The sequence below is a fragment of the Brassica rapa genome, chromosome A02 (genome assembly GCF_000309985.2).
Source record: "Brassica rapa cultivar Chiifu-401-42 chromosome A02, CAAS_Brap_v3.01, whole genome shotgun sequence".
NCBI lineage: Eukaryota > Viridiplantae > Streptophyta > Magnoliopsida > Brassicales > Brassicaceae > Brassica > Brassica rapa.
In genome coordinates, this window is record NC_024796.2 from 7,268,947 (window position 1) to 7,292,289 (window position 23,343).

A 23,343-nucleotide genomic window follows, 5' to 3' on the forward strand; every position below is an offset into this window, starting at 1 on the left:
AATATCTTGCGTATTTTCTTGTGGTATATAAAACTAGTACGCATGTTTTGATGTGACTAGTTTTGTTACCTACATTTAATGGATAAACATCTCTTATATACTAAAGCACAAGTCACATGACAAATCAAATTTTGACAAATAGAAAATAGTTTTTTAAAAGAAAAAGTAATTGATTGAAAATAAATTGACTTTGATCCCTAATTTTTAGCAATTGTGTATCACAATATTTCTTCCACGTTCAAACTCACTTGACACGATTTCAAACTGTTTTCCTCTTTTATATAATTTAATCTCAATTTCTTTTACTTCTTTTTCTATCTTCTCCAGCAAAACAAGAGATCTTTTCATCTCTCTTAAAAGTTCAATTTCAATATCGGGTCTTCATATCTTCTTTCTTTTCTTCTGCTTTTTTTCTTTCTTTTTCCTGCACAATTTTTTATTTTTATTTTTATTCTTCATCTAGATTAATACTTAAAAGTCTATTAACGACAAGATTTTAGATAGATACAGTAGAATTTTGGGAAGCAATTGATACTGGTACGGTAATTTTTAAGAGAACTGATTTTAGATCCATATGGCATAGCTAACTTAGTTTGTTCTATCTATTGATTCACAGCCTCTGGAAGTCACGGTTTGGAGAGAAAGAATGGAGCATACGAAATATTATTCTTGTGAAAAACCTATAACTACATTCAAGGCCAGTGATCTTTTGGTTGAATCAAAGAGCATAAGGTTTTGGCATGACAAAGAAGGTTTTGCATGTTGTTCATTCTTTACTATTTTTCTTTGATTTGTTGACTTTTTTGTAGCACTTTTGATGTTTCATTTTTTTTTTGAAACAACTAATGTTTCATTTATCAATTTTTGTTTTCAGTATTCACTACTGCAATTGAGTTCGAAGCTAAAGCTATTGCTGAAATATCACGAAGCTTGCAGTTATGAATCCAAAGGTGAATTTACTTTACTTAATTGTTGCTAGACAATTCTTTTAATTTATAAAAGGTAAACTAAAGTTGTAAATTTTAATTTTATAAATTCATAACACTGTCAAAATAAGTAATATGGGTTAATTTTGTTTAGATGTATGCTTTTAAAAAAAGATGATAGGTAAATTAACATTTTTGATCAAATTAGGTAAATTAACATAAAGTGTCAATTTTAAAATATAAAAAAATTAGACCTTTCAAAAAACTATAAAAACTAAGACCTTTCAGAAAACTATAAAAATTAAATAGTAAATTTATAAGATTCATCATATCTAAATTTACACTAAACTAAATTAAGTATTTGTTATTCTGTACAAAATTATCAAATATTGTATTTCAAGTATATTTTATATTTTGGTATATATTTTATTTATTTTTGATTTTTTTTACAAAACATGTATCCATTTTATAATGATATAAAAGTTATTGTTTCATCCCCTTAACCGTTTTGTTTCAATGCATGTATCTCTAATATTATGTGCTACTATTCATATAGTATTTAAAACAATATTCACTCTTATTGAAAATTATGACTATCAAATAATTTTTTTAAAAGTGAATTGACCTGTGCGTAGCACAGGTGGTAATACTAGTTAGAATATAATCTGAGTGCTAACTACTTGTATGTTTCTAAGATCGTACATTGTTGTTGGTAACACTTCTTTTTTCAACTTTTTGTTCCGTTAATTAAGGCACAAAGCAACCACATGGTGAAATCAAAAGCCCAATACAAACCAACCCTTTCGAAAACCCATCACCTCTTCACAATCTTCTTCAGTTTCTGAATGCAAGTGTTTCCTACATTACGCAGAGATACAGGAAACACTTAAAATATTTTTATTCTGTATTTCTTCGGATAAAAATTTGTAGATATATTATTGTTCAATTTTTTATATAACTATTATAAATGTTGGAAAACCGGAAAATGCCAATTTTTTATTAGCTTAATAAAGTTTTTAACTAAAATCCATACATAAACCGATAAAAGCGTTATAACTAATAACTCAACTTGAAAAAATGAAGATATTAAGTACATGGAGTATTTAATATCTTCACTTTTTCAAACTCACTTTAATTCGCAATCAACCCATTTTTATTATGAAACAAATTAAATAAATATTATAAACAAACTTAGTCTACTACTGAACAGATTAAATAAACTGATTATTCCATTTTGACTCTCATTAATTCATAATTATATTTATGTAAATATAATATTAGATTATAAAAAGATAAAATAACATATATTATCAATGTATAAAATATCATAAAAAAATTAAATATCTTATAGCAATGTAGAAAAGTTAAACTTACATTAACAAAACTCTATAATTATTATTCTATTAAATTAAATTATCACAAAATTAATTTTTTAAAGTATATTTCTGAGCTAACCGCCAACCAGATCATTAAGTCTTCTCTTTTCTTTGGCAAAAAGTTTGAAATATTTCCAATTTTCTTTTTGCCTCTTCTCCACGTTACTTGATATCTAAGTATAAAAGTTATCATGAGAAAAGAGAAGAAGAGAGTTTTACGTTCCTTCCCAGTTACAAGCTACAAGGATCATGAACCAACTCGTATCTTCACCATCCTTCGGCCAAGCCGCCGTTAGGTCCCTCAACTACATCCGTCCACTCTGCGCAGCTCTACCTCTAATATCAGCAGGACTCAACGCCGCCTCCAAGCCCGCCACCACCACCGTCCGCAAGTTCAGCAGCTCTCCCGTGCCTAATATCAACAGGCTTAAGCCTCCCGCTGCTCCTATGACGCAACTATCCTCCGCCGCGAGCGCCTTCGTCCGTAACTTCAGCAGCAACTCATCTGCTAGTGCTGTTCTCGACAGGTTTCTAAGCTTAGAATCTTGGTATTACGCTATAATATGTGTGAGAACTGAACGGTAATAATCTTTGTGTTGATTGTTTACTTGTAGATTCCAAATCACGCCCCAGACTAACTGGGGAGTCCGAATCGTGCCGGAGAGGAAGGCGTGCGTGGTCGAGCGGTTCGGCAAATACGTCAAGACTCTGGGGTCGGGGATTCACTTCCTTGTCCCCGGTGTGGATCGCATCGCTTATGTTCATTCTCTCAAGGAGGAAGCCATTCCGATTGGTAATCAGTCTGCCATCACAAAGGATAACGTCAGCATCAACATCGATGGTGTTCTATACGTCAAGGTTTGAGACATTCTTCTTAGTTTAAAAGGGATACTTATGTCTTTGTGTCTATGCTGAGAGTTGTTGCATTGTTTTTTTTGCAGATAGTGGACCCTAAACTAGCTTCTTATGGTGTTGAGAATCCAGTTTACGCTGTTGTCCAGTTGGCTCAGACTACAATGCGTAGTGAGCTCGGTAAGATTACACTTGACAAGACCTTTGAGGAACGAGATACTCTCAATGAGAAAATTGTGGTTCGTTCTCCACACACTTTCTTAATGTTTCTTGTTCAATTTTTTGTTATGTTATGGTCAGTGATGTTACTTTGGTATTACTACCTAAGCTTGCAGTTGAGCTTTTTTTTTTTTTGTCACTGCTTCCTATTAGTTTGAGTTTGCTTTTGTAATGAAGATAAAAGTAAAAACTCATGCATTTGTATTTAGTTATGTTTTGGATATGATGGTTTGAGAAGGAATTATTTCTTGCAGGAAGCTATCAATGTTGCTGCAAAACATTGGGGTCTTGAGTGCCTTCGTTATGAGATAAGTGAGTATTTTTTTCTGTTTTTGAATCTTTTTTTAATGGATTCCCGTGTTTGCATGTTACTAAATACATGTGGTGTGTGTATCTAGAGGATATTATGCCTCCTAATGGAGTGAAGGTTGCTATGGAAATGCAAGCTGAAGCTGAACGTAGAAAGAGAGCCCAGATTCTTGAGTCTGAAGGTACTTAACTTTGCCTACTTATGTCATTGAATGCTTGCTACTGCTCATTTGTTTTAAATTATTGGCTCAAAGCTACCCACTTTACTTGTTGATTTGTTTTCTCATAATCTGTTATACAAACTTGAATATAGGAACACGTCAAGCCCATATCAACATAGCTGATGGTAAGAAAAGTTCTGTAATCTTGGAATCAGAAGCTGCAAAGATGGACCAAGTCAATCGAGCATCAGGTTAGTATTAACTACATATCTAGTAACCAAGCACTTCAAAAGCATGATGAACACATAAATTATAAAATTTCAAGTCATTTTTCAATATATTTATGCTAAAAATATTTTTTTCAATAAATTGTGCTGCGTCTCCCCAGGTGAAGCAGAAGCAATATTAGCTAGAGCACAAGCCACAGCCAGGGGTCTGACCATGTTATCTCAGTCCATCAAAGAAACTGGTGGAGTGGAGGTTAGTAAATATGCATGATTTGAACAAAGGTTTAGTCATTCATTGCTACTTAATTGTTTTTTGAACCGTTATCCCATACAAATTCTCTTTTAGATTCTACATAGTTTTTTTTCTGTCTTGTTGAGTTAGGTTAACTTGTTTTGATTTTCAAATTGGGACTTCGTGGTGCTAATATGCAGGCTGCGAGTTTGAGAGTTGCGGAGAAATACATTGAAGCTTTTGGCAACATCGCTAAGGAGGTAAACAATTATGAAACATAACTTACTACTTTTAAATCTCAGATTTCACTTGAGGGTATTGATCTAATATGGTGTAATTAATATTCTTCTTCTTGATAGGGTACAACAATGTTGCTTCCGAGTTCTGCTGAAAATCCTGCAAACATGATCGCTCAAGCTTTGACAATGTACAAAAGTCTCGTCCCCAAGAGTGCTCTCCAAGAAACTTTAGCAGTGGAATCCTCTGACGTGGTTACCTGAGCTACACATTTCACTAGAAGCCATGGTAGCTGAACTAGGAACTATAATTATTTTTTGACCTGTGAGAGACAGTTATCAACTTATCTATACCTTAGTGTCATTTTTTTCGCAAACAAGAAAACATATATAAACCCTAACCTCCTAAGGGGTTTTCACCAGATTTAGTTGGCTTTTTTCTTGTTGTCTTTAATTTTTATTTTAGTATCAAACTCTTCTTCTGTTTTTTTTTTGGTTGCTATCGTCCTTTAAGTTTCAAGGACGATCTCTAATTATAAAAACAATCAGAACCAAATCAATTAAGTTTAGAGAAATGAAACTCTTTGTCCTCAGCGAGAACAGGCACCTTCTTGGCCGCACTCGGATTCTGACGGTCAGTGATCGGCAATCAATTTCCCTTGAACACTCTAAAGCTCAAATCGGAACAGTCACGCAATGAAAACAGAGCACATACGTTAACGAGTGTTTATAAGAACGTTATTACAAATCCTCAAGTTTCTTTCTTAAGATTAATTTTTATTTAGTAATATGGCAATCCAGGAACTAAGCGACCGTAACAATCTCAATTGTCGATATTGTTTGAAAATAAGTTAAACTTGTGATAAATTATATTTTATAAGAACGGTAGGACACCCAGTTTATTAATGGAGTTCGGCCAATTTGCTTACATCAAAACATACATCAGATGTTTTATTATTAATAGAGAAAATTACAACAATTTCAACTCACCTTATAGTGATATTTATAAGTTATGAAGTTGTGGGAGCCATCAAATACTAGTTGTATGAGCGCAAAGAGCCTCCTTCAAAATAACGGTAATATAGAGCGATGAAATGTTCAATACATTACAACGTAAACCTATCATTGAGTCGTAAGGTTACAAAATACCTTTTGAGGTGAATTTTAAGACAATCTAAATCGGCCTAAAGTTGAAAACGTTATCAGTTAATTCTTCTATAAGAAACCACAGCTAGCGCGCTTGAAAGAGACACTACCGGAGCACAACACGATTACCTGTCAAGCCAAACATATTTCCCAAGAAAATACTCATAATTTCCAACTGTAAAAGATCCAGTCCTTGACGCAAAAAAAACATACCAGTCAAAAAGTAGACTTATCGAGAATCACTATATAAAATAAGACAAAAACAAAGAGCAAAAAGGATAAAATATTCATGAGATATTAGGGTTGATGAGAAATAAAGAGATTAACAATGGTTTATATTTTTTCAAAAAAAAAAACAATGGTTTATAAAACTTGTTGTTAGTATTGAGCATTAGGGTTCATTATATTATTATTATTTTATTTAAATAATTATTTATTATATATATAAAGAACAAAAGTATAAAAGTTTTTTTGTCATTTAATAAAGAATGTATTTTTGAAAATATTCTTAGTGGTGGTAAATATAAATAATGGTAAACATGAAATTCACCCTTGGATTTTCTCTAAAACTAATTTAAGTTTGACTATATATGATTTTCATGAGAAAGACATAGAGATATTAGACTCACCTATTTGCTCTATTTCCTCCAATTTTTTGTACTTTGCTGTTGTGTAAGAAGGGTAGTGGAAGCTGATATATCCATTATCTTGTGAATCTCCTAGCTAAAAACATTTTTAGTGTATATCTCTATAATTTTCTTTAAAACAACATTTTTTATTAATTTTTTTTGTCATCAGCATTACAGACTCATGTTGACTCTGTGAAGCAAACCGGGTGAGCTGAATCCATGTGAACGACAAAAGACGATTGCTTCCTAGCACTGCGTGCCAGACTATCCGCCTTTGAATTTTGCGTCCGTGGTACATAGATAATGTCTGCTCTTATGAAGCTCTCCTTCGGGATCGTGATGTCTTCTAAATAATTTGCCAAACAACATTTTTTATTATATAAGTAATTTTTCTTCAATATATTCTTCTATAATATAATTTTTTTATTTTAGATAAAATAATAGACAAATGAAAATAGTATTTCACTATATTTTTTCTTAAAAATAAAAAAAAAACTTTATTTTACAGACATATACTAAAGTAAATTTACCTTTACAATAAAAATATATTTTAGAGAAATATATATAAATAAATATAAAATGAGTTCGAAATAGTCAATTTTTCTATATAATATATCTGTTGAAAAAATAAATCTGGACAAAATAAACAAAATTAATACAAACTAACAAACGTGTCTATAAAGAAATGAATTCGTTGCAGAAATATCTCAGATTAAACAAATCTAATAAGTATAATTTAACAAACGTGTCTAAAAAGAAAATAAATTTTGTTAAATAAGTAATAATCTAAAATAAAATAAATAGGTGTTTATCTGAAATGATCTGTCAAATGTCTTGCCACATCCCCAAGTATTTTTCACAGTATATATATATGAATGCTCGTCAACCAAAAAAAAAAGCAAAAAGATTTAAAGAGGGTTTTAGTTACTCCTCCTCGAATTTGACACAATGAACCAAATAATCCGATCAAGATCCGTCGCTAGCAATGCCGTTAGGTCCCTCCGTCAATCTCCACTAGTCTCCGGCGCCACAGCCACCACTACCCCAGTCCGCCACTTCAGCTCCTCCCCGGGTCATGCTTTCAACAGGTAAGAATCATTCGATTTCGAGTTTTAACTAGGAGGAATAATCTTAGGGTTGATTATATGCGTTCGTTAGAATCAATCCGCCGGCGAACTGGGGGATCCGGATCGTGCCGGAGAAGAAGGCGTGCGTGATCGAGCGGTTCGGCAAATACGCCAAGACTCTGGAGTCGGGGATCCACTTCCTCGTTCCCGGCGTGGATCGCATCGCTTACGTTCATTCGCTCAAGGAGGAAGCGATTCCGATTGGGAATCAGACTGCGATCACGAAGGATAACGTCAGCATCCAGATCGATGGTGTTCTTTACGTCAAGGTTTGAGAGATTCTTCTATCTCTGTTTTTTGGATCTTATGTTGAGATCACGAAGGATTTTGTTTTGCAGATTGTGAATCCACATCTGGCGTCTTACGGCGTTGAGAATCCAATCTACGCTGTTGTTCAATTGGCTCAGACTACAATGCGTAGTGAATTGGGGAAGATGACTCTTGACAAGACGTTTGAGGAACGTGATACGCTCAACGAAAAAATTGTGGTTTGTCGTCTTTTGCCTTTATGTAACTATTGATTCTTGGATGTCATGGTTAGTGATGTTAATGTGAAATTCTAGTTAGTACCTAAGATTGCAGCTTAGATTGTTTAGCTTTCTTGTTCTTGTAGTCATTGCTCGGTGTTGAGTTTAGTTTTTTGTTAGATAAAAGTTTATAGGGGAATGGATTATGCGTTTGTTGTTTATGAATGATGATTTTGAGATGGAATCATTCTTGCAGGAAGCTATCAATGTGGCTGCAAAACATTGGGGTCTTGAGTGCCTTCGTTATGAGATAAGTGAGTCATTTTTTTCTGTTTTGACTCTCTTTTGATGGATTCCCTTGTTTGCTTGTTATTAAATATATGTGTTGTTGGATATCCAGGGGATATCATGCCTCCTAATGGAGTTAGGGTTGCTATGGAAATGCAAGCTGAAGCTGAACGTAAAAAGAGAGCTCAGATTCTTGAGTCTGAAGGTAATATTTGTGTTGCCTATCTTTGCAAACTTATGTCCTGTGATTGAACTGTGTCCTTGCTACTGCTCAGAAATACAGAACAAAGCCTGCTCAATTTGTTTCTCATAATCTGTTTTTACTAACTTGTTTAGGAGAACGCCAAGCCCATATCAACATAGCTGATGGTAAGAAAAGTTCTGTAATCTTGGAATCAGAAGCTGCCAAGATGGACCAAGTCAATCGAGCATCAGGTTATTATTATTATTAACTATTTAGTAAGCCATGAACGCATCATACTAATGTCAAGCCATTCTTCAATTTGTTTCATCACAACATTTTTTTGTATGGCTTTCCAGGTGAGGCAGAAGCAATAATAGCTAGAGCAAAAGCAACAGCGAGAGGACTGGCCATGTTATCTCAATCCCTCAAGGAAACTGGTGGAGTGGAGGTTAGTACATGAGATCAAACAGCTGTATCTTTACAAGATTTACAAAGTTTTGAGCTTAATGAATTAACCTGATTACTTAGGGTGTAATACGATTTGCAAAAATTGTTAGTTGTCTTAATGCGATCCTTCAAATGTAGTTTGGTTTCACACCGGGAGCAGCCAATGCATTTAGTCATATAACCTACTTTCTCCATAAATGATTCTCTCTAGCTTCTAAATAGATGTTTATGTGGCTTATTGGACTTGCAAAAGTTGACGTGTAAGTAAACTTGTTTTGCTTTACTCATGCTTAATCGTGGTGGAAAGTGCAGGCTGCGGGTTTGAGAGTTGCGGAGCAATACATTCATGCTTTTGGCAACATTGCGAAGGAGGTAAACATTTACGAAGCATACTGTACCAGATTTCATATACTTTCTTATATCGTCCTACCTTGGGGATATGAATCCAATAAGAGTAACTATTGTTCTTCTTCTTGATAGGGTACAACGATGTTGCTTCCGAGTTCTGCTGAAAATCCTGCAAACATGATCGCTCAAGCTTTGACAATGTACAAAAGTCTCGTCCCCAAGGGTGGTCTCCAAGAAACTTCAGCAGTGGAACCTCTCCTAAAGAGGAATAGGAGACGTGTGGTAGAAGAGAACTAGGAACAATAATAATAATTGTTTTGACCTGAGAACAGCTTTTTAGTATGATGATATGAGAAACTCTAATTTCCGAAAGGAGATTTTGCATAGGTTTTGGTTTGATAACATTGGTTTTTTCTTCTTATACATCATATCATTTCAACCGCATTGCTTGCCATAGTAAATCCGTATCTTTATAACAATAAGCTGTCCGACTCTTGTTTTGTTTTTCTTGTTTGTTCTTTCTTTGTTTCTATAGGGTTGCTAATGGCAGAAGGAAAGCCTGTGGCAAGTTTGTGAGGCTGTAAAAGAAACTGTGGCTAAAAAGTAGAATAAAGGTTGAGGTTTGTTTCTCCTGTTTAATAGGTCGTTAACAGAGAAGAGCCTCAGAGAATCTAAGGTGACATGAAGAAAATATAGTCTTTTCCTGAAATAGCGTTTGTCTTGGGTGTCCTTACAACCACTATATATATCTCTTTGTTGCCTTCTCCTACATTTGCTCAGCCTCTAATAAGTAAAAACAGTTTTGGCTTTTTTTTTTTAAAAAAAGGATCAGAAAAGGAGTTTCATTGTTAGCTCCACAGCTCTTCCCATTGTAACTTGTCTTTGTTTCAAACCGAACCTTTCGCTAAACAACATGGGAGGCTGTGCGAGCAAACCTAAGGAGTCTGATATCCTTGAAACCTCTGCCGTGACTGAAAACGCCGTCGTGGAGTCCAAGAATGTGGAGTCCGAAGCCGTTTCTCAGGTTTTGTGGATCAAATATATCATTTTGGTTTTGTGGTAATGTTTCGGGTGAAAGATGTGTGATTCTTTTTCTACTTTCGTGGCGATTTACAGGAGAAGGCAGATGAAGTTGTTGCAGAGAAGAAGGAAGAGTCTGCTGTAGATGGAGCAGAGACACAGAAGGAAGCTGAACCAGCCAAACCGGCTGAGGCTGAGGTAGCCAAGCCTGTCGAGGCTGAACCAGCCAAGCCTGCAGAGGCTGAGGCAGCTCCAGAGGCTGTGAAGACCGAAGCAACTGTCAAAGCTGTTGATGAGACTGAGCCACCAAAGCAAGAGGAGGCTGCACCAGCCAGTGACACCAAAACCATGGAAGAGCCTCTTGTAACTCTTTAATTCTCAAAGTCATTTCTCTCAAATCTCAATTCATATTTGTATGTTCGTCACCACTGTTGTTGTATTGCTATTTGTTGTAACATGCACCTTATGAAACGACCAACTTGTTGTGATTTGTAATCTCTCCTTACAATTATCTATCACATTGTGATTAGTCTTTATGTGATATAAATGTGCTTATGTTACTAATAATCCTCAGCGTTCGGCTTCTTCGATTTATGTAGGTAATTTGTGTGTTTTTTTTTGGTTTTTTTTGGTTTTTTTTCCACTTCTTGTAACCTTTTGTTCGGACAGGTTCAGTTACCTTTCAATTCGGTTTGGGGTGGATAATTCTATCGAGAATCAGTAAGTGTCCGAAAATTTATCGGTTTCACTTTTCAGTATTTATTACTTTTGTGTTCAAAGTTTTCAAACTATATAAAAATATTTAAATTATCGAAATTACCAAAAAAAATTCAACTCGAATTACCAAAATAATATATGAAATATTAAAAAATCAAAATACCAAAAAAAAAAAAATAGTAAAATTTACGAATATATTATTTAATTTTAAAAATATAAATAAAGAAATTATATCCCCCATTTATTAATCGATCCTTCCCTGAAATCAAAAGGGCTAAAAAGAATGCAGACTTTATCGATAACATTCTGCAACTGTGCCCTGCTCGTTAGAAGAAACTCTGTCGGAAACAGAAACAGACTTAATCTGAGTTTCATCTCTTCTTCTTCTTCCTCTTCCTCTTCTGCTCCGACTCTTATTTGCCGATCAAAATCCAAATCCCAAACCGACAGCTTAAGAGTGTTGGAATGGGACAAGCTCTGCGACGTCGTCGCTTCTTTTGCTCGTACTTCTTTAGGTCGCCAAGCCACAAAGGTTTGTTCTTTTCAAAATTTGTAGCTTCTCAGCATTAAACTCACATTGACATTTTGATGGTTTTTTCAGAAAAAGCTTTGGTCTCTTGACCAGAGTTTCGATGAAAGCTTGAAGCTTTTGGAAGAAACAGAGGCCGCCATTAAAATGCTTGAACATGGTTCCTTCTGTCTCGACCTCTCCAGCATTCAAATCTCCCTGGTAACAGCTTCACCCTCAATCCCATAAATTAATAATCATTTTTGTGTGTGTGTTTTTTTAATGTAAATACTGTTTTGTGTAAAAAAGGTTGAGTTGGGCATACGTAATGCTAAGAGGAAGATGTCTTTGAGAGCAGACCAAGCGCTTGAGGTGGCTTCTCTTCTTAGTTTCTTCGAAAACTTGCAGCTTGATCTCAAAGCTGCCATTAAGCAAGATGGAGATTGGTACAAACGGTTCATGCCTCTATCTGAAATGGTATCTTACAGTTTGAGCTCCAAATCTTGCTACTTCAACACTGTGTTGGTCTTATATACATTGTTTCATACCTCTCTGTTGCAGATAATGCTACCTGTTATCAATAGATCATTCATCAAGTTGGTTGAACAAATTATAGACGTTGATGGAAAAATCAAAGATTCTGCGGTTTGTTCTTTCTCTCACTCTTTGACTACAGCCTCAAGAGGAATGATCCTTATGTTAAGTTATATTTATTGTTTCAGAGTAGTGACCTGAGACTGTCGCGTGAACGAGTCCAGACAGTTGAAAGAAAGGTCAGCTTAGACTGTCTAAAATAAGCTGAAATATTGTCCAAACAGTATCTTACAAGACTGTTGATTTTGAGTTTTCACTGATACATTTGTTCTTAAGATATATCTTTTTAAAGTAAGATTGTCTGAAACCCTCTTATTGTCTCCTTTCAGCTGCAACAACTGTTGGAAGCTATTGTAAGGAGCCAAAAGGCTAATGAATCTGTCATGGTAAGCACTCCCTTAGCATGGCATAAGAAGAAAGAGCAAATCTTCATATCTTAACATGTCTCCAGGTAGTAGCTGAAATTGACGGAAGATGGTGTATACAAACGAGCTCAAGCCAGCTTACTTCTGTTGATGGTCTTCTTCTTTCCAGGTAAACTTAAATTTGCAGTTTTCAGATTGTGATTTTATCTTTCAGTTCAATCCTTTTGAAGATAATATGTGTTACAGTGGTTCAGGTGGAGGGACTGCTTCGGAGCCATTAGCTGCGGTGTCTATGAACGATGAACTCCAAAGCGCAAGAGCATCAGTTGCAAAGGCTGAGGCAGAGATTCTCTCAATGCTAACTGCAAAGGTAATTGAATATTTGATTTCAAAAGTTGATATTCTATATGACTTTTTTACTCATTTTGATGCAAATCAATACAGATGCAAATGGATCTTGATCAAATCGATGATGTGATGAAGTACTCAATTCAGCTGGATGTGGTAAGCTTATGCTTTTTCTCCCTTGCATGAAAACAAATTGATCTTACAGTGTGTTTTCTTGTTTTGCTTATAGATAAATGCTCGAGCAACTTATAGTCGGGCATATGGCGCTTCACATCCTGATATATACTTACCACCTGAAGATGGGGTGGACTCTGAATCTTTATCTGCTGGAGAAGACTCACCTGCGAATAACTTCTCTGGTGAGGAAGCGCTTCCTAGAAAAGAATGGTTGCTGTATCTACCTAGATGTTACCATCCTCTACTGCTTCACCAACACAAGAAACGCATAAGAAAGACGCAGGAGGCTGTAAAATATCATAAAACAGTATGTTCCCCAATGATCATTGCTCAGATTTGGTGATCCTTTTTAGCTGAAGTTGATAAGTAATTTTTGTTTCAGGCAGGCACGGTATCAGGAGTTCCACCAGTTCCAGCTGATTTCCAGATCTCTAAGGGAACTAGAGTTTTGGTCATTACAGGTCCAAACACAGGAGGTAAAACCATTTGCTTGAAATCAGTTGGACTCGCTGCTATGATGGCAAAATCAGGTAAAGCCATATGTTACTTATAGTTTTTGTCTGTGTATTCAATACTACACCAAATGATTTGCAATGCGTTTTGTAGGTCTTTATGTGCTAGCATCTGAATCTGCTCGCTTACCTTGGTTTGACAACATCTATGCTGATATTGGTGATGAACAGTCCTTGCTGCAGTCACTTTCTACCTTCTCCGGTCATTTGAAGCAAATAAGTGTAAGTCTGTTTCTCTGTCCCTGTCACGCTCTTTCACAGTTCAACATGTCTCCTCTCCTCATCTCAGTGTTTTTTCTTACTGGTTAACTTGCAGGAGATTATCTCGCATTCAACAAGCAGATCACTTGTGTTGTTGGATGAAGTAAGTTAAAAAAGATTGGACACATTTGTAGTGATCATCTGCTTGAAGGAACCCACTTTAAACCGTTGGTGCTATTAACAGGTTGGAGCAGGTACAAATCCCCTTGAAGGAGCTGCGTTAGGGATGGCAATACTCGAATCATTTGCAGAAAGCGGCTCTCTACTCACCATGGCGACCACACATCACGGAGAGCTTAAGATGCTTAAATACAGGTTTTATAATCTGCACATGCCGTTTATATCTTGGATCATCCTATGTTTTAGAGAGTATTAACTTCTTTTGTAGCAATTCTGCGTTTGAGAATGCTTGCATGGAGTTTGATGACCTCAACTTAAAACCCACTTTCAAAATCTTATGGGGAGTACCAGGTTTAGCTACATAATCATCTATAGACTGTTTTCTTACCCCTGAACATTGGCTTTATAGTGGCCATGTCTGAAAATGATTGTCAGGTCGTTCGAATGCAATAAACATAGCCGAAAGATTGGGGCTGCCATGTGATATCATCAACAGCGCTCGTGAGCTATATGGCTCTGCAAGTGCTGAGATCAATGAGGTCATACTTGACATGGAACGCTACAAGCAAGACTACCAGAGGCTTTTAAACGAGTCACGTCGTTATATAAGGTGAGAGAAGCTATTGTTGTGTCTTAGATTAAACAAGATTAAGGAGCTTGTACACTCTTATGAGCTTCTCTTTTTGGTTCTAGGATCTCAAGAGAGCTTCATGAGAATCTACTTACAGCAGAGAAGAACATTAACAGCCATGCTACTCGAGAAAGACTAAAGATGAGACAAGAACTGATTCAGGCGGGATCAATGGCTCGTTCTACACTTCGCAGAACATTGCAACAGTTTCGTGCATCTGCTGCACAATCTTCTCGGACAAAGGTAGCTACACAACTCAAAACGACCAAGGGTGGAGACAACGCAACTCGTTCACCATCCATGGTAGCCAGACGACCAGTTTCTGGTATTGAACTAAAACTTAAGCCATTTGAAAGATATCTATTGTCTGGTTTTGATCATTGAAACTGAACCATGTTTCTGCTCTAACAGAAGATGCTGCACAAAAGGGAAATACAAAGCTTCCTCAAGTCGGTGACTCGGTGTTTGTTTCTTCTCTAGGCAAAAAAGTGACTGTATTGAAGGTAGAACAGTCGAAGAAAGAGATCTTAGTTCAAGTAGGCATCATGAAGATGAAAGTGAAGCTGACTGAAGTTGTGGCCTGAATCTCTTAATGTAACTAATGTGATATTAGGAAACATTTCCTGCTTATTGCATATACATTTTACATATGGTAAAGGTCTGTACATAATGGGTATTAACATTACACATTAGTTAATGTTTTAATTACTCTGAAGCTCCTGTCTTTATTTATCTGTTGACTCAACGTTTGTCTCGTCCAAGGCTATGCGTGAGAAATGGGACTTGAGACCAATCCAACATTGGTAGTAATCGTGGTCGAGGAAAGGGGACTCCAGAGCCCAGTGGCAGACTCTAGGAATCAAAGCTGATTCGAACATGAAAGCCATTGTACCTGTGAGCTTATAAGGAGCCATTGCATTTACACGAGCAATCGTCGCCTACAAAATCATTATGAGAATGGCTTCAGACTTGAGATGTATTTTCAAACTTGTGATTGCTGCAGCATTAAGATGGGATTGATACCTCGTATGTGGTTGTATCTGGACCATGAGGTGTCATACAACTGTGAAGACTTGCGCCACCAGGTAGAAATCCATCAGCTTTGGCCTGTGAAAAGGTGGAGTCAGCTTCTAGATTCGGTAGGAAGAGCACAAGCCAGTAAAGTATTATACCTCGTAAGCACCATAGATTAGGCCCATAAATTCACTCATGCAGTTACGATGGTAGTAAGGAGGTCGAAAGGTATGCTCAGCAACCAACCAACGAGGAGGGAATATGACAAAATCAAGCAAGGCCACACCAGGTTTATCCGTTGGTGCTGTCAGAACTGAGAGAGCCATTTATATTGAAAATCAGTTATAGATGAAGAACAACAGTTAGGTATAGATTTAGTCCCCTTACCTGTATTTACAGATGGATCTCCATGGTCTACAAGGACAGTGTTGTATGGACAGAACTTGTGCAGGTCATACTGCAGATGTAAATACATGATATGGTCAGAAAAGATAACTTCAATCTTTCCAAGAGCTTAGGCTGAACAAACACTGTAATAACCTTATAAGGCACGTAATTGCCATGCCAGGCGACGACATTGAACGGAGAGAAATCTTGTTTAGCAGTAAAGAGTTCACCGCCAAACTTCTGAACAATAGTGTAGTCAGGCCGTAGCCCTTCCTCAAACCATGCCGTTGGTGCAAGAAAATCTCTTGGTGCAGCAAGACCATTGGCACCTTCACACGTCCAACGATAAAGACATAAGGCCTTTTATAATACAATCAAAGTTGAATCAAAAAGAAGAAACATACCTATAGGTCCAAGATCAGGAAGCTGAAAATGAGCACCATAGATCTCAGCAACATAACCACGAGACTTCCCATCTGGCAAATCTATTGAAAATCTGAAACCTTGTGGTATAACAGCAATTTCACCAGGAGACACCAGAAGCCTCCCACACTCAGTTTCAATCCACACCCCTAAACAACCCACTCAAAACATCAGAACAAGACTAAACCTTTATAACAAATGAATCTAACCCAATCTTGATAACTTACTTCCAGCTTGGGGAACAAACAAGAAGTCACCATCAGCGTTACAAAAGGCAGAGTCTTTCATCCCTTTGTTAGCAGTGTACCTTCAAATAGAAAGAAAAACAAGATCAATTACTCATCTAAACCAAAAGAGAAGAAGGTGTACATCTCTCTCTCTATACATGTGAATAGCAAACCCATGGCGGAGAAAAGAGCTCCCAGCTCCACAAACAGTGTACAGCCCATCAACGAAATCAGTAGGCGAGTCAGGAACATCCTCAGGCCTCCACCGAAGCTGAGTCGGGTTCGTGCGGCTGTTCGACGCATCGAACTCGCTCACTAGCCTCGTATGAGCAGGAACTCGAGGCTTGAAGGGCTCGTGCGTCACTGATGGTTTGATCCGGTACAACCAACTGAAAATTAAAAAAAAAAAATAGAAAATTTGATCAAAGTCATGAATGAGTTAGAGAAGTGAGAAACTTTGTTCCATAGCTCAGTGGTAGAGTAATTGACTGCAGATCAATAGGTCTCAGGTTCGAATCCCGGTAGGGCCTTAAGTCTACTGTTAAAAAAAGTGCTACAAAAAAAAAAGGAGATAAGAGAGAGTAAAGGAAAGGACCTTCGCTGATTAAGCTTGCGAGGAGAAGTGAAAGAGGTTCCGGAGATCTGCTCGGCGTAGAGACCGAGAGGACAAACAAGTGGACTGTTCTGATCTCGCGGCAGAGCTCCGGGGATGGCTTCGGAGGAGAAGTGGTTGCCGAAGCCTGGTTGGTACTGTAAATCTGCAAGCTTCTCTCCCATGGCTTCTTCAGCGACGAAGCCGATACACTTTAGCTTTTAGTTTATAAACGTGGGGAGTTTAGTTTTGGTGACGTTGACATTTCGATCAAAGAGGTAAGAGACAACGTCTGGTTTTAAAACTCCTTTTCTGTGGATGGATTCTCCAGCGTGGCAGAGACAGGGCATTTACGTTAACTTGTCTATTAGTTTTAGGCTTATCCATTAATGGGCTTTTTGAAATCAGGCTCAGTTCTATTTAAAATCAAACCCATGAAATGGGGTTTTGACTTTTTCTTATTTCTCCCTACACTAGAACTCTTGAAGGAGGTTTTCAACTCCAGTCGGATCAAGTAGTGATATTTTAGGAAGTTGCTTGTTTACAGGATATTATGTTGGCTTCAAGTTTATTATTTTGTAATATTTTGTACAAACTTGTTAAGTTATTTGTTCAACTACACTACAAACTTTGTACAGTAGATAAAAAGACTTATTGATAGAATAGACTAGTATGTAAAATGATGCATTTTAGGACTTAAGACTAAAACTCAATTTTTTATCTTTCAATATAATAAGCATCTTATATTTCATAAAAATTGGAGGAACATAAAGGTGTACACATTTTATCCAATAACATCAAAAGTTTTGATCAATTTCATCTTGTATTTCTTGTTCGTAATAAGACATAACTAGAGATAAGATAAAATAGAACTCATAAGTATCACAAAATTAAATTATTTGCTTGGTCGATACTATTTTGAAGAGAACAAAAACCAGACAACATAGTTCACTTTGTTCCACACATGCAAAGACCTCTCTCCGTATTAGCATTATGTGAGCTAATATAAGATGACAAAACAATTACAGAATTTCCTAGATATTAGAGCAGCATTAACGCAAGCTCCTAACCACGTCTCTTAGCATTAATGGGATTTAAAAAAAAAGGAAATTAGTATAATGGAGAGAAGACGTATCTTAATTAGGAGAAATAAGAGACGTGTTTTCTTGGACACGTGTTGTGTTTTGCGGGCTTTGTGACTCTCTCCTTCGCTCCATTTCGTTGCCGCGTCTCTCCATCTCTCCTCGACGACTCCGGTGATTTCTTCATCTCGTCACGATCGGATGAAGGATTAGGCGTCACTCTCGATTCCTCACGTTTTCGTCTACGAAGACTCTCGGTTCCTCTCCTACCTCACCGTCGACCGTAGTCACTAACGGAAGGAGCTTCGATCCTCATCTCGATCCATATCCACTCGAGCAGATCTCTCTTCCCACCGCGATGTCGAAAGCTCCGACGTGAACGTGATCCGTCCCAAAGAGTATTGGGATTACGAGTCTCTCAATGTTGAGTGGGGGTAAGATCGAAAGTCTGAGTCTTTTTGTGGAATTGATACAAAAGTGAAAAGTTTGAGCCTTTTTGATCTGTATGATGAAGATGCTTTTGTTAAAAGATTCTCTTAATCTCACTGTTTTTCTCGGATTGATCTTTTTCTTATGTTTAAACAGAGCTCTGAACAATCTTGGGAGCATCTACATCGATTGTTCGATGCTAGATCAAGCTGAAACTGCATACAGGAACGCTCTAGAGATCAAACACATTCGTGCTCATCAAGGCCTAGCAAGAGTTTACTTCCTGAAGATTCAACGTAAAAGAAGCGTGCGAGGAGATGACAAAGCTGATTGAGAAGGCGTTTAGCAAAGCAGCAGCCTATGAGAAACGGTCTGAGTACTGCGAACGTGAAAAAGCCAAAGAGGATCTCGACATGGCCACAACACTTGACCCTCTTCGAACCTATCCTTACAGATACCGAGCTGCTGGTAAACTAAACTCTTCTCTTTGCCTGTTGATGTAAAGATCGTAGTTGCTCTTTGTATCGTTTACAATCGGTAGATAGATCTAGGAAAGCAATGAAGTTGTGTTTTCTTGGGAATCGGATAAGCTCGTACCATTGTCGTCTCTGTCTTGTGCTGTTCCCTCATAGTGGCTTCAATACATCATTTTTATGTTCCCTTATAGTGGCTTCAATAAAAATGATTTTTGAGTTTTAGCAATGATAGAAGCTGTGTTAATGACTTGGGTAGCTTCTCCACTGTTTTCTTGAGGCATCGATTGAAACAGGTGAACTTTATGTGATAGTTAGCATGCTCTGCATTTTCATTTCATTACTCTAAATCTTTGCAACGATATAAACAGAGACGCACGTTTTTCTCTGTGTGTCTTCATGCTCACATATGTTTTATTAGCTGAATATATGTCGTAGTAGTGTCTTATTATGCATGTTTGTCAATGGTTCAAAAAATTTTAAGTTTAATAAAAAGTTTTTTTAAGAACTTTTAATTAAGAACCTTGCAATGGACCACAAACAAGTTTAGGTTTCTTAATGTTGTTTCTTAACTCACTTTTTCTACTTAAAAGTATTAAAAAAAAAAATAAGAACCCCCAAATGGGTCTTTGGGATAATCATGCTCTTAGTTGCAGCATATTGAGAGTTAGTGACCAACTTGAGAACGTAACTTGAACCCAACCCCCTACTTGAGCTAACTGTGAAACAAGTAGGCGAGATGTGATTCATAGGAACTGGCATCTTCTGTGGAAGATAAGGCAATGGCGACTCCAAGTTCAGGACTTGGGTGGCTTCTCTTATAGAAGGCCTCGAGTTTCCGTCAGGATGACTGCACCATACCCCCCACAACAACAAGATAGGATCAGCTTGTTCCTTATTATACTCTTCACCGAATATCTCTCCATAGCTGACAAAAGTTGTTGTCTTCCAAACGGATCCCAGGCCGCACTCTTTCAACAAGACTCTTAGCCTCAATGCCTTCTTGTGACTTTTTAGTATACCAACTCCAAAGCTATATATGTCAGATTCCTTGCTCTTGTTGCCTTGTTGGCTCTTCCTGTCAGGAGCCATATGTAGCCAAAAGTTCTGACTAATTAATCCTGTTGTATGGGAACCTATATCATAGTCCATTAATCGAGCTAGCCCAAAGTCGCATAGCTTAACATTGAAATTGGTGTCCAATATGATTTTGCTTGCCTTGTTGTCCCTCTGTAATACGCATCGATCCCACTCTTCGTGAAGATAAAACAGCGACGAGGCTAGACCAAGAGCTACTTTGTATCTTAAGTCCCAACAGAGATGTGGTCTTTTCCCAAAGAGGTGAGTGTCCAAGCTACCATTAGGCATGAACTCATATGGAGTATATATTAGCAACTACACGTCTTTTTTCATTACACCAACCAATGAGTGTCCAAGCTACCATTTGGCATGAACTTAATTTTACGAGTTATTTTGATTTTTTTTTTTTTGCCAAGAGATTTTTAATTAATATTAATCCGGGCTAAGCCCATAGTACATGGCCAAAGGCCAAAATACAATATTAAAACCCAGAAGCCCATAAACCATCCGGCTACTCTCTAGAAAATTTAAACCGGCCCACGGCCCAAACCATACAACTCGACCGACGCGTTTGGGATACTCGCATCAAGGAAGCTGGGTGCATGCCACATGGAAGCATCTGCGCCCTCGGCTCGACACGCGTCGCACACCGCCTCAACCTGATCAGCTCCGCCTCGAAACGCCGCTAGAACCCTAACCGGATCTTCATTTCCCCGGCCCTTACCACTCGCAGCAACTGTCTTCATAACCGGTGGTCCTCCATGAAAAGCGTCATCGGACTCACCGCGCTCTCCTAGGACCACCCACACACTGAACTATCTTTTCTTGTCGGTGATAGCATCCATGGAGAGCTCAATCTTCTTCAGAGAGCTTTTCCGATCTGTATAAGGTTTCCTCGACCGACAGAAACAAAACCCGAACCCACCTTGAACCGCTAACACCCAAAATCCCCATGGGTTATAAGCCGGCAGCGTAGAGCTGTGGTAGCCTCCACTCTCCGGAAACTATACGACGACGGCGGAGCTAAAGAAAGCCTCCCCCTCTCGAAACACTGAACCGGCAGCGGTGGAGCAAAAAGAGCCTCCACCTCCCGGAGAAAAAAACCGGTGACGACGGAGCTGTAGAAGCCTCCCCCTCCCGTAGTCTAACCTTAATCTAAACGAGCCACCTCTCCACCGCATAAGACCTTCTCCACAACCGCGTCTTCACTTCAAGCAACAAGCCGCCATGCATGATGGAATCGGCCGGAGTCACAGCTCAGACAAGGCAGAAGTGGAGAGGATACGGAAGAGAGACACTAGGACGCTTTTAAGAGGACGAACTCCGGTCCCGGCGACGGCACGCTCGCGTACGCGCCGGCCGTACGTCGGGACCAGCTAGATCTACTTTTCTCTCTCTAACTTTCTCTCTCTACGAGTTATTTTGATTTTGTTCTTCATTTTTTTGAGTTTTTTTTTTAATTCTGAAATGTATCAAAATTTGATCGTAGAATTTGTATGTAAAGTATTTATGTTAATTGATGATAAAAAGGTATTATTGATTTTGAAATATTAAGTTTTATATATTAATTAAATTTTATGTGTTAAAGTCTTGGTCAAAAAATTAGGTCAAACCGTCAAGAGAGAAAAGAAGAAGAAAACTCTAGGTCGTCTGATCTTCCTCGTGGTTGGCGGTGTTCTTCACCGCTATGCGAGAGAAGATCTCCTCTTTCTCTTTAGTTTAATTTAGGTTTCTATGGTTTATGGTGGTTTAGGTGAAGGTCATTGTTGTCAAGTCGAGGGTTACTTTAGATTTGGGTTGTGGTGCTTCTGTTTCTCTTCGGTTGCTTGTAGTTATGGTCAATTATTTTTTCTTCTTGTTCTAGCTTTTTGGATTCGTCGGTGTGAGGTATATTTGCTGTAGAGGAATCTACTAGACCTCTCCTTTATTCACCATAGATTGGGCGAGTATTTCGAGACGAAGCAGTGAGTTTGATTTGTAAGTTTTCTCTTGCGGGGAGGTGACCAGTTTTAGCTATGTAGATCGCTATTCTGCCTAACGGGTGTCCGCGTATAAGACCTGTAAATCTTTGCCGGTGTTTTTTCCTTTAGCATTTCAAGTTCTTGTGTCCTTGAGCCTAGGTGTTTGGTTTTGATTTGGTTCTGCCTTGGCTCCAGTTTGCAACAGTCTCTGGTGTTGATGTAAGTTTATCCTCGCACATACTTGTCCCGATGGTGCGCCTGTTTTGGCTTGGTGGTGTACCCTTCAGGGTTGGGTTTGCCTAAGTCATTGGTTCTTTGGTTATCTTCGGTCTTATGTTTCTCAGGAGTGTCTGGGAGTTATGATCAGTCCACCAGTTCCAACTTTAGTACATGTGGCTCTCTAATGCTTTTTTCTCGTATTATCCTACCTTATTGTTATTGTTTGGGCTATTGATTCCGGAGATATTACCATTTTCTGCCGGTTTTTGTAATCCACGATGTGTTCCGTTATGAAAGATTATAAATTTTTGAGTTAAAAAAAAAATTTTGGGCGGGTGCAAATCAGCCGAATTTGAATCACAGACACCCACAAATTTTTATAAAAAAATAATTATTTTAATTAAAATAATTATTTTAAAATAATTAATATTACCCATGGGTTGGACGGATTATCCGTAGATTTGGCGGGAAGGATGCAGGTATAAATGTTTTTGTTTACGAGTTATGTGGATCGAGTTTTTGAATCAAAAAAATGATTCAACCCGTGGAGGGGTGGGGCGGGACGGGTCAGGGTGGGTTGATCCGCGAACCCAGCAGTAGTCTGTAGCTGGTTGAAAACTATTTCCAGACTTCCTCTTGAGGTTCTGAGCTTGACTTATGTTTTTTGAGAATTTCTGGAAGGACTGACTCCCTTCAGGATATATATAGTCCTACAATTCTTTAGTCCAGTTTTTCTTGTCTAAATGTTGAATAAAACGTGCTGGACATGTACTAGTGCATGTCTGAAAATTTAATTTTAAGAACTTACACAAAAATTTAGATTTTAAGATTTGTACGTTATCTCAACCTCTGAAATATTACGTGGATGTGTTGGACTTTAGGATATAATTTACCATGGTAATTGTTACGGTGATCTAGTGGAAGCAAGCTTTAGATTGCTAAGTAATATAAGTTTGAAGGCATATCTAATTACACTCTGTGGTTATGCGGATATGAGCTTATTATCTAGAGTCCATTTAAATACTCGGA

At 37.6% G+C, this 23,343-nt stretch overlaps 6 protein-coding genes, 1 long non-coding RNA gene and 1 other non-coding gene across 9 annotated transcripts; 6 read left to right on the plus strand and 2 right to left on the minus strand.

The window, feature by feature from the left end:
• Nucleotides 1-71: 71 nt before the first annotated feature.
• On the plus strand, nucleotides 72-5,936 carry LOC103851991 (stomatin-like protein 2, mitochondrial). Its single transcript, XM_009128869.3, has 9 exons — nucleotides 72-2,829; nucleotides 2,917-3,160; nucleotides 3,244-3,393; nucleotides 3,628-3,685; nucleotides 3,772-3,864; nucleotides 3,996-4,094; nucleotides 4,232-4,323; nucleotides 4,503-4,562; nucleotides 4,662-5,936. Exons 1-9 carry the CDS (start codon nucleotides 2,552-2,554, stop codon nucleotides 4,800-4,802), a joined length of 1,215 nt encoding a protein of 404 aa, XP_009127117.1. The 5' UTR covers nucleotides 72-2,551; the 3' UTR covers nucleotides 4,803-5,936.
• A 1,057-nt stretch (nucleotides 5,937-6,993) lies between these two features.
• LOC103851990 (stomatin-like protein 2, mitochondrial) lies at nucleotides 6,994-9,618 on the plus strand. Its single transcript, XM_009128867.3, has 9 exons — nucleotides 6,994-7,401; nucleotides 7,472-7,709; nucleotides 7,779-7,928; nucleotides 8,164-8,221; nucleotides 8,308-8,400; nucleotides 8,532-8,630; nucleotides 8,736-8,827; nucleotides 9,139-9,198; nucleotides 9,307-9,618. Exons 1-9 carry the CDS (start codon nucleotides 7,262-7,264, stop codon nucleotides 9,469-9,471), a joined length of 1,095 nt encoding a protein of 364 aa, XP_009127115.1. The 5' UTR covers nucleotides 6,994-7,261; the 3' UTR covers nucleotides 9,472-9,618.
• Nucleotides 9,619-9,937: 319 nt separating this feature from the next.
• Nucleotides 9,938-10,761, plus strand: LOC103851992 (uncharacterized protein DDB_G0286299). The gene is made up of 2 exons (XM_009128870.3): nucleotides 9,938-10,198; nucleotides 10,291-10,761. The coding sequence occupies exons 1-2, from the start codon at nucleotides 10,088-10,090 to the stop codon at nucleotides 10,567-10,569; spliced, it is 390 nt and encodes a 129-aa protein (XP_009127118.1). The 5' UTR covers nucleotides 9,938-10,087; the 3' UTR covers nucleotides 10,570-10,761.
• A 147-nt stretch (nucleotides 10,762-10,908) lies between these two features.
• On the plus strand, nucleotides 10,909-15,142 carry LOC103851994 (endonuclease MutS2). Of its 2 annotated transcripts, none has more exons than XM_009128873.3 (18): nucleotides 10,909-11,443; nucleotides 11,513-11,641; nucleotides 11,729-11,896; nucleotides 11,981-12,064; nucleotides 12,142-12,192; nucleotides 12,343-12,399; nucleotides 12,465-12,547; nucleotides 12,625-12,748; nucleotides 12,823-12,882; nucleotides 12,956-13,210; nucleotides 13,286-13,433; nucleotides 13,510-13,637; nucleotides 13,732-13,779; nucleotides 13,861-13,991; nucleotides 14,065-14,147; nucleotides 14,232-14,406; nucleotides 14,490-14,752; nucleotides 14,842-15,122. In XM_009128873.3, exons 1-18 carry the CDS (start codon nucleotides 11,195-11,197, stop codon nucleotides 15,009-15,011), a joined length of 2,406 nt encoding a protein of 801 aa, XP_009127121.1. In that variant the 5' UTR covers nucleotides 10,909-11,194; the 3' UTR covers nucleotides 15,012-15,122. The 2 variants fall into 2 exon arrangements, with proteins under 2 accessions (XP_009127121.1, XP_009127120.1); XM_009128872.3 differs by having other exon boundaries at nucleotides 11,195-11,443; nucleotides 14,839-15,142.
• Nucleotides 15,037-17,385, minus strand: LOC103851993 (homogentisate 1,2-dioxygenase). The gene is made up of 9 exons (XM_009128871.1): nucleotides 17,074-17,385; nucleotides 16,637-16,867; nucleotides 16,479-16,558; nucleotides 16,233-16,400; nucleotides 15,982-16,157; nucleotides 15,829-15,898; nucleotides 15,600-15,754; nucleotides 15,451-15,534; nucleotides 15,037-15,365 (listed from the first exon to the last, which is right to left on the minus strand). Exons 1-9 carry the CDS (start codon nucleotides 17,253-17,255, stop codon nucleotides 15,153-15,155), a joined length of 1,359 nt encoding a protein of 452 aa, XP_009127119.1. The 5' UTR covers nucleotides 17,256-17,385; the 3' UTR covers nucleotides 15,037-15,152.
• Nucleotides 16,937-17,008, plus strand: TRNAC-GCA. Its single transcript has one exon. It is a non-coding gene; the product is annotated as a tRNA-Cys (tRNA).
• A 223-nt stretch (nucleotides 17,386-17,608) lies between the features above and the next one.
• On the plus strand, nucleotides 17,609-19,502 carry LOC103851995. Its single transcript, XR_629845.3, has 2 exons — nucleotides 17,609-18,586; nucleotides 18,738-19,502. It is a non-coding gene; the product is annotated as an uncharacterized LOC103851995 (long non-coding RNA).
• A 63-nt stretch (nucleotides 19,503-19,565) lies between these two features.
• LOC103852252 (L-type lectin-domain containing receptor kinase IX.2-like) lies at nucleotides 19,566-20,422 on the minus strand. Its single transcript, XM_009129168.1, has 2 exons — nucleotides 19,670-20,422; nucleotides 19,566-19,577 (listed from the first exon to the last, which is right to left on the minus strand). Exons 1-2 carry the CDS (start codon nucleotides 20,420-20,422, stop codon nucleotides 19,566-19,568), a joined length of 765 nt encoding a protein of 254 aa, XP_009127416.1.
• Between the last annotated feature and the right edge of the window lie 2,921 nt (nucleotides 20,423-23,343).

What these genes read in the sequence shown, in the direction of transcription:
- LOC103851990 (XM_009128867.3), top strand. Translation starts at nt 7,262, where the DNA reads ATGAACCAAATAATCCGATCAAGATCCGTCGCTAGCAATGCCGTTAGG. An exon ending in GTGCCTTCGTTATGAGATAA is followed by an intron (nt 8,222 to 8,307) that starts GTGAGTCATTTT and finishes TTGGATATCCAG; the next exon opens with GGGATATCATGCCTCCTAAT. An exon ending in TTGGCAACATTGCGAAGGAG is followed by an intron (nt 9,199 to 9,306) that starts GTAAACATTTAC and finishes TCTTCTTGATAG; the next exon opens with GGTACAACGATGTTGCTTCC.
- LOC103851994 (XM_009128872.3), top strand. Translation starts at nt 11,195, where the DNA reads ATGCAGACTTTATCGATAACATTCTGCAACTGTGCCCTGCTCGTTAGA. An exon ending in CTGTAAAATATCATAAAACA is followed by an intron (nt 13,211 to 13,285) that starts GTATGTTCCCCA and finishes TTTTTGTTTCAG; the next exon opens with GCAGGCACGGTATCAGGAGT. An exon ending in CTTAAGATGCTTAAATACAG is followed by an intron (nt 13,992 to 14,064) that starts GTTTTATAATCT and finishes CTTCTTTTGTAG; the next exon opens with CAATTCTGCGTTTGAGAATG.
- LOC103852252 (XM_009129168.1), bottom strand. Translation starts at nt 20,422, where the DNA reads ATGCCTAATGGTAGCTTGGACACTCACCTCTTTGGGAAAAGACCACAT.
- LOC103851991 (XM_009128869.3), top strand. Translation starts at nt 2,552, where the DNA reads ATGAACCAACTCGTATCTTCACCATCCTTCGGCCAAGCCGCCGTTAGG. An exon ending in GCTAGTGCTGTTCTCGACAG is followed by an intron (nt 2,830 to 2,916) that starts GTTTCTAAGCTT and finishes GTTTACTTGTAG; the next exon opens with ATTCCAAATCACGCCCCAGA. An exon ending in CCAGATTCTTGAGTCTGAAG is followed by an intron (nt 3,865 to 3,995) that starts GTACTTAACTTT and finishes ACTTGAATATAG; the next exon opens with GAACACGTCAAGCCCATATC.
- LOC103851992 (XM_009128870.3), top strand. Translation starts at nt 10,088, where the DNA reads ATGGGAGGCTGTGCGAGCAAACCTAAGGAGTCTGATATCCTTGAAACC. An exon ending in AGTCCGAAGCCGTTTCTCAG is followed by an intron (nt 10,199 to 10,290) that starts GTTTTGTGGATC and finishes GGCGATTTACAG; the next exon opens with GAGAAGGCAGATGAAGTTGT.
- LOC103851993 (XM_009128871.1), bottom strand. Translation starts at nt 17,255, where the DNA reads ATGGGAGAGAAGCTTGCAGATTTACAGTACCAACCAGGCTTCGGCAAC. An exon ending in CATGGGTTTGCTATTCACAT is followed by an intron (nt 16,559 to 16,636) that starts GTATAGAGAGAG and finishes TTCTATTTGAAG; the next exon opens with GTACACTGCTAACAAAGGGA. An exon ending in TCCTGATCTTGGACCTATAG is followed by an intron (nt 16,158 to 16,232) that starts GTATGTTTCTTC and finishes GGACGTGTGAAG; the next exon opens with GTGCCAATGGTCTTGCTGCA.